The sequence below is a fragment of the Sinocyclocheilus rhinocerous genome, unplaced genomic scaffold (assembly GCF_001515625.1).
Source record: "Sinocyclocheilus rhinocerous isolate Xijiao unplaced genomic scaffold, SAMN03320098_v1.1 scaffold1956, whole genome shotgun sequence".
Lineage (NCBI taxonomy): Eukaryota > Metazoa > Chordata > Actinopteri > Cypriniformes > Cyprinidae > Sinocyclocheilus > Sinocyclocheilus rhinocerous.
This window is the reverse complement of record NW_015638932.1, coordinates 1,157,550-1,165,681: the sequence shown is the minus strand read 5'-3', so window position 1 is coordinate 1,165,681 and position 8,132 is coordinate 1,157,550. Positions and strand designations below refer to the sequence as shown.

Sequence of the window (8,132 nt, the reverse complement as noted above, 5' to 3'; positions counted from 1 at the left end):
AAAATAGCTGAGTTGAGATATACAAGATGCAAAGCATTTGTCACCCTACAGCTGCTGCAGTCCTCCTGTGAGAAAAACCTCCTAGTTTGTGAGATGATAGATATTGATTTAGATGTTAGTACAGCAGCATGCTATGGTAAATCTGTCTAAATGAAATAAATTGAGGCGAATGAGCCGAAGCTTCATACAATTTATCATTCTTTTTCCCTGATTCCAAGCCCTCCATCTCGCTTACTGAGGCTGCTGCTGCTGAAACAAGTGCCTAACATGTACAGTGCATGAGTTAAAATCATTTACAATGTGAGTTTGTAGTCATAGTCAAAGAGTAGGGCATATAAACCTTCCACAGAACATGAAACAAGGCAGAATGATTATACTCATTATATAAACAACCAGTCAAAAGTTTGGACAAATCTATGATTTTCCACTGTTAAGAAAAAGCAAAAGCTGATGACCTTCTTGACTGAGGCAGTGAATGCTCATAAAAGCAAAAAAAAAATACGTATTAATTGAGCACAATGTATTTGTTACATAACTTTTAAAACAATTGATTGATGGTTGGATTACAAGGCGATTGTGATCTTTCAGACTTCAGTACCCAATAATGACCAGAAGAGGGGGCCATTAAACAGAGAGTCATTATAAATTAATACTCTATGGAAAATTGTGGCCAATGTGTATTAGACAAAAACACATTTATTTCATAATGTGATTCATAATGTCATAATGATATTTCATAATGTGTATGTGTTTTTTTTTAACATCAAAAGGATAAACAACAGAGATTTATTTTCATTTTTATTTCATTAAAAATACAGCAAAAACAGTAATATTGTGAAACATTATTACAATTTAAAATAACAGTTTTCTATTTGACTATATATTAAAATATAATTTATTTCTGCAAGTCAACGCTGAATTTTCAGCATCACATCCTTGCTGAATAAAAGCATTCATTTCTTTAAAAAAAAAAAAATTACTGACCCCAAACTTTTGAACAGTAGTGTAGATTGTTACAAATTATTACTATTTTGGGTCCCACTTTATATTAAGTGGCCCTAATACCTGTGTACTTACATAGTAACTAGATGTGTACGTAGTATGTAACCACAGTGTAAGTACACATTGGTACATAGTATCTAGAGCTGTAATATTTCTGTACCTACACACATGTAACAACCCTCCGAATGGTTTGTGTAAGTACAAATGTGTAACAGGACATATATAACTACATTATGTAACAACAATATGCATAAGAGTAATTGGAACAATTTGATCCAGGAGGTGGAGATGGGTAGGTTTAGGGATATGTAAAGTGGGAGGAGTTGGATCTCAAGTTGGTGGAGTTGGTGCACCACTGTAATACCAGTGTACTTACATGGTAACTCCTCAGGAACTGTCCACTTAATATAAACTGTAACATTCTGGACACCAACCACACGTTACATACTACGTACACATCTAGTTACTATGTAAGTACACAGGTATTAGGGCCACTTAATATAAAGTGAGACTGAAATTTGTGCCGTTTTTATATAACACTGGATACATCAGGCTTTTACGCATTAAACTGTTTAAAAGTGACAGTAAAGTCATTCATAATGTTACAAAAGATTTTTATTTCAAGTAAAAATTTGTTTTGAACTTGCTATTCATCGGTTTCCACAAAAAATATTAAGCTGCACAACTGTTTTCAACATTGATAATAATTAGAAATAATAATAAGAAATGTTTCTTGAGCAGCAAATCAGCATATTAGAATGATTTTTCAAGGATCATGCAACACTGAAGACTGGAGCTGAAAACTCAGCTTTGCATCACAGGAATAAATGACATTTTATAATATTTTAAAATAGAAAATAATTAAAAATTGTAATAAAATTTCTTTTTTTTACAAAAAAAAAATGTTCTACTGTATTTTTGATCAAATGAATGCAGTCTTGGAGAGCAGAAGAGACATTTTTCAAAGACATTAAAAAATAACTTACAGACCCCAATCTGTATATATTAATTTAAATGTATATTATGTATATGTACATTATTATATATTTTTACAAAGATTCCTCTAAATATGTTTTAGTAAAATGCTACTTAATTTTTTGTAGTTGGCATGATACATAATGAAATGCATTACATGATGATTGAAATAAATGTGGAGGTTAAATATAAATGAATTCTGACAGACATAGACTAGTTATAATTTCATGGGATCATAAAGGGCTCTGACATGTATTTAAAACTTTTATAAAAAGGATCTTGAGTTGAGAGGCAGATTACCTGGGCAGAGACGTAATTTTTCCCCATTTCTCTACACAGAAGCGTCGTGGCCCATTGCTGCCCCTTAGAGAGGCGAAGCCCTCGTATGGGATACTGGACGTCCCCGTCACAAACTGAGACAACAGAGACATTTCAGCCACAGGTCAAGTGTACAGACTATACTCTGGCTTATAAAAAGAGCTTGTGTTTCTCTTTCATCACTCACTTGGAGCAACCTGAGTCTCTGCTCATTGTTGAATCGCTCCACTGCTGCCCAGAACCAGCGAATCACGATGTGGTTGTCATGGTAACCTGGAGGGAAAACCAATAAACTTGTTCCAATAAACTCCAAATTTGACCTGTACGGCTAGCAGACGGTGTAAAAGCCCACAGTCTATCTGCTGGATAATATTTCAGCCATAAATCATTTACTTCACATCTTGATACCATGGTTTTACCACAGTTTTGTACACCATGATGGAAATATCATAAATATGGTAATCATTTATTCCATTATTACTGCTGTAGTGAAGCTGTCAGTCTGTTGTTACCTCCTCTGTACTCGGTGTTGTTCCTCCAGTCTCCCAGATCAATCTCCGCTGTTCCAGCGATCACCAGCTCCAGCTCCCGTGCATCAAACACCGACACCAGCCGCGCATCTACAACCTGCAGTCAGTTCACAGCCATAAAACATCAGCTTCCAGCTCAGTGCCAGCACTATGAAATATGATGTGAAATTCTTGGTTTTATTAGACTGGTAACCTGTATTCCTGTTGGGTAAGACTACAGTAAATGGATCATTGCTGTACCTTAAGACAATTCAGAAATGAAACTCATCAATCATACATTAAACCTTCCGTGTTGTATTAATTAATTCATCTTCTTTCTCATTTCATTCAAGGTTAGACTAAATAATTTAGGATTTTAAAAATACATTTAATTCCTCATTGGCTGACTTGATCTTTTGTCAGTGATGCTAATTAAAGATAATAAAAACAGTAACAGAAGCACTGCTGACATTTAGAAGAGAGAAAAATCTTTCAAAATTACTTCGTTCCACTCAACAACAACAAAAAAATAATGTGCATGAGAGTGAAAAAAGAGACTGTTCCTGTTCCTTTAAGTTGGATTTTTTTTTTTTTGAAGCAGGTATTATAATCATATAATGACCAGGGTTACTGAAGATATTTTGATGCAAAGCTAACATAATTTGATTAACAACACACAACAACATTTAAAAATTGACCCTTTAAAAGTCATGGGGTTTTTAATATTATATTATAATGTGGGGATATTATGTGGTTATGACTATAACCTTCAGCATCAAGAAATATTTTGTAAATGCTTTCCAGATTTTATGTTGTTGTAACACTACTTATATTAATAAATGATATTTTAAGCATTTAAATGTAATAGTATTTAATTATATTATTCAATTATATTAACTAACAATATTTAATACATGTAACTCTTAACATATTGCCAGTTTTGTTAAAGAAAGTGACATGAGTTAATATGAATTAAAAGAAAGAGTGACATGAGTCACATATTTTAATTTTATAGGATTCTTTTTTATAACTAAAGTTTGAGGTCAATACACTTTTTTCATGTTTTTGAAGGAAGTCTTTTACACTTACCAAAGCTGCATTTATTTGATAAAAATATGGTAAAAACAAGTTGTAATTAAAGCAAAATTTGGTTCAACAAAACACTGACACAAGGGGATGATCCTTTTTCCAACTCAGTGATTCTGTTTTTTTTTTTGTTTTGTTTTTTTTTCTGACATGTTGGTGTTATATCTTTCACTCTGTTATAAGTTGCACTGAGTAAATACAGCTGTATAAAACAAAAACTGTGTCCGTCTTCATTTCAAAGCAACAAAATGTGATTATTTTAAAGGCGGGGGGGGTTTGATATTCTTTTCTATACCCACTGTATTTAAAATAGACGACTTCAGTAACATCAGTAATGTCTTTACTGTCACTTTTGATCAATTCAATGCATCCTTGCTGAATCAAAATAATAATTTCTTTAAAAAAAAATCTTAATGACCCCAAGCTTTTAAATGACAAGCAAGACTTCTTGTTATATTAAAGCCAACAAAAACATTTAAAACCAAAATTGTACATTGTCCCAAATCTATTAAACAGAAATTCAATAAAAAACCTTCTGAAATATCTCATGGCAACACTACATGGCAAAAGTGGCATGTTTTTATGTGACTGAAAGCTTCTGGAGTGTTGATTTGATTTCAGTACCTCATAAAAGCCTCGCACAAGACTCTCCGTCTGTTGGACGACACCCCGCTCTATACGCCACTTCACCATGCGCTCGATGTACTCTTTCTTATTCTTCTCTGACACTGGGATATTTGCCCCGCCAGGCTTCAGTTCGCGCTCTGTGATCTAACATACACACACGCGCTTCTGTGAGACAATGGCGAGAGGCTGTGCAAGCTTACACACTGTTTGTGTACACAAACAGTCACACACTGACCTGTCCGAACACTTCCTCATTGACCGTGAAGGTCAGGTCCAGCATGTCCTCTATGTCATTGTCCTTCATCCACTGAAGACTCTGATGAAACTCCTCATCAAGATACTCCAGATCACTCAGATCACACAGACTACACACACAGGTTACACACATACAAACATGAAATAATGGTCATGATTTGGCTAATCACACAGAAAGTGTAAAGTCTATTTTAAGCACCCACACATGTCAAGTTCACGTTAGTATTGGTTAAATTGTTAATTTTTTAGAGATTCATTCTTTTAACATTTTCTTTATTATTTCACACAGTATTTTAACTTAAGCGCTGCAAGCCATGCTCGCTTTCTTTAGTCATCGTTTATGCATACAATGCCAGACACGGACAGATTTGCTGGCACGCAAAACAAGTGCTATACAGGAATTCCTTAAAGGGATAGTTCACCCAAAAATGAAAATTCTGTCATTAATTACTCACCCTCATTTCGTTTCAAACCCGTAAGACCTTCGTTCATCTTCGGAACACAAATTAAGATATTTTTGATGGAATCTGAGAGCTGTCTGACCCTGCATAGACAGCAACGCAACTGAAATGTTCCCAAGTCCAGAAACGTAGCAAGGAGATCGGTAAAATAATCCATGTGACATCAGGGGTTCAACCGTACTTTTACAAAGTTTTTATACGCTTTTTTTACGATTGTTAAAAAAATAACGACTTTATTTAACAATCCGTCTCCTCCACATCACCCTGTAGCGCCATTTTGGAGAGTATCAGCTGGACGTAAACAGCGTATGCTGTTCTGTGTCAGCTGTGTCACACGGATACGCTGTTTCCGTCAGATCAAATCACAACAACGTAGGAAACAGATCAGGCGTGACGCAGCTGACACAGAACAGCATACGTTGGTCTTACGGGTTTGAAACGACATGAGGGAGAGTAATTAATGACAGATTTTTCATTTTTGGGTGAACTATCCCTTTAAGCTTATTGCTGTTACTGTGGCAGCCAACAACAGCACAGCTTAACCCTGTGCACATTTTTATATTTAGTTAAACTGAAAAAGTTTCAGTTTAATTAATTCAGTCAATCTTTTTACCCTGTTTTAACATGGATTTCTATGGAGACCAGAACACGAGAGCACCCAAACGGAAGTTAGAATCCATCATGGCGGCGCTCATCGGTTACTCAGGAATAAGGTGGATAATAACATATAATATATTATTTTTATCATTATTTTTATTATTAACTATATTATTATTCATGTTTTATTAATTATTTTTAATTGTTAAAAATATACAATATATACTTTGAAAAGTAGTTTTACGGCACAAGATCTTGACACCTGAACAGAACAATTGATTCTAAATAGGGTTGGGCAATGTCTACCAAATTGGCATCAGACAATGTCTACAGTGAAACATCGCGATGGACGATGACATCGGGAGAAGGGGAAGATATCAGTTCACTAGATGGCCAAGTGCCAAAACATTGAAAACAATTACATCATTAAAAACGTAACATTCTCATTTTCATATATTCATTTTCATCGACGATGGATGATGGCATGGTCTATCGGCCCAACCCTAATGCTAAAGGTTAGTTATAGAAATTTGATTTTATTGTTTTGTTTTGTTAAATGGAATAAACATATATTTGTGTGTGTGTGTATATATATATATATATATATAACTTTAAACTTTATTTATATAACTTTATATAACTTTTTTTTTTTAGCTCAAATTTTAAAATTATTTTTTGAATTTTAATAACTGTCTACTTCTAAAAAATCTACAAAAAAAGGGGCAGAAATGCTTAACTTACATTCGAAGTAGGCCTTTGTAGAAAGGTCGTGTGAAGAAGGCATCCAGTAGGTATTGATGGATAAGAGCGAGACCCAGAATACGGCCACTAAACCGAAACCTGACAACAGAACATGTTGAAAAAAACATGGGATACATTTACGCTAGTTTGGTCTATTAAAAGATTTTATAGGCATGTGCATTGAACAAATTAAATCAAGCTTCATATGCGGCATAAAACTATAAGCACAGACTTAAAAGGAAATGTGCACTCACCACTCATGATGGTTGTCAACGAAGGCAGACATGGGGCTGATCTGGACGGTGTAAGTGTCATTTGCAGAATACTCAAACAGACCATAGTACGGGTTAAAAAGCTCTCGTGACACCAGAAAGAAAAACTCTCGTGAGGGGCCACTGTAGTCCAGTCTGAACGGGACCAAAAATAAATGAATGTGTTTAGAATCAAAGAAAAATAAATAAATTCAGAAAAATACATTTTTAAAAATTTAAAAATTATAATTAATAATTATTTAAATGAAGATAATTACACAATATGATCAATTTATCTTTAATTATTAAGTTTATTTTTATAACTGTTATATAGTGTAAAGTCTGGTTATGTTTTAACATTGTGGAAACACTGACCCTTCTTCTCCAACAAAGCTGACATAGAGTTTACTTCTCTGTAGATCTTTGCGAGAGTAGCACATGATCTGATTGAATGCATCCTCCAGTAGATGATCTCTGCGGATTATCAACCTAAAACAAGCACAACAAGTCAGCATGAGTTTGACCATGTGCTATAAAACAAGACCTCAGAGTACCTGTGCAGATACTTACTTCACTTTGCCTGGGCCCTGTCCGTAGCCTTTAGTCTCCAGTTTGCGATAGAAATTCCGAAGTTTGGCTTCAAAGTCCCGTTTGTACGGTGCAGGTGCCCGTGCGTTGGCTCGCTGTGTACCTGAAAGGAAGAGATCAAAGGTACAATACAGTACAGCTAAAAAAGTGACTCTGCCAAGAGCCAAAATCAGCATCTTGTAATCAAACATAGATAAATGTGTAGAAAATGTATAGATAATGCAGAAAAATTCAGGCTTTATTTGTCAAATCTGATGACAAATTCTTTTATATTTAAATTCTCTTTTATATATCAGTCGTTTCTCCTAGACTCAGACTATTTCAATTAAACATGAAAAATTTAAACTGAAATTTGCATAATAATAATAATAATTACTGTATAAAAGTCCACTGGAAGGAAGGAAATAATAATAATAATAATAATAATAAATACAAATTATTATTATTATTATTATTATTATATGGGATAGGATTCAAAATTTCACTGTTCTCCTAGACCAGTGTTTCTCAACCCTGGTCCTGAGCGCCCCCCAACACTGCACATTTTGTATGTCTCCCTTATCTGACACCCATTTCAGGTCCTGGAGTTTCTTTTAATGAGTTGAATCAGGTGTGTTTGACTTAAAGGCAGAGTGAGGGATTTTTCAAAAATGCTTTAAAAACTGATTCGGGCCGAATCGCAAAACAAACTTGTAGCCAATCAGCAATAAGGGGCGTGTCTA

General features: G+C 34.4%; 1 protein-coding gene across 2 annotated transcripts in view; it reads right to left on the bottom strand.

The window, feature by feature from the left end:
- Positions 1-2,273: 2,273 nt before the first annotated feature.
- Positions 2,274-8,132, bottom strand: part of LOC107750063 (E3 ubiquitin-protein ligase HECW2) — a 17,920-nt gene continuing 12,061 nt past the window's right edge. For both annotated transcript variants that reach the window (XM_016565323.1, XM_016565322.1), the window contains 9 exons: positions 7,393-7,513; positions 7,198-7,311; positions 6,826-6,978; positions 6,572-6,670; positions 4,753-4,882; positions 4,515-4,661; positions 2,808-2,922; positions 2,483-2,568; positions 2,274-2,390 (listed from right to left, as the gene is read on the bottom strand). In XM_016565323.1, coding sequence (XP_016420809.1) covers positions 2,274-2,390; positions 2,483-2,568; positions 2,808-2,922; positions 4,515-4,661; positions 4,753-4,882; positions 6,572-6,670; positions 6,826-6,978; positions 7,198-7,311; positions 7,393-7,513 — 1,082 coding nt within the window. The remainder of the gene's footprint in view (positions 2,391-2,482; positions 2,569-2,807; positions 2,923-4,514; positions 4,662-4,752; positions 4,883-6,571; positions 6,671-6,825; positions 6,979-7,197; positions 7,312-7,392; positions 7,514-8,132) is intronic.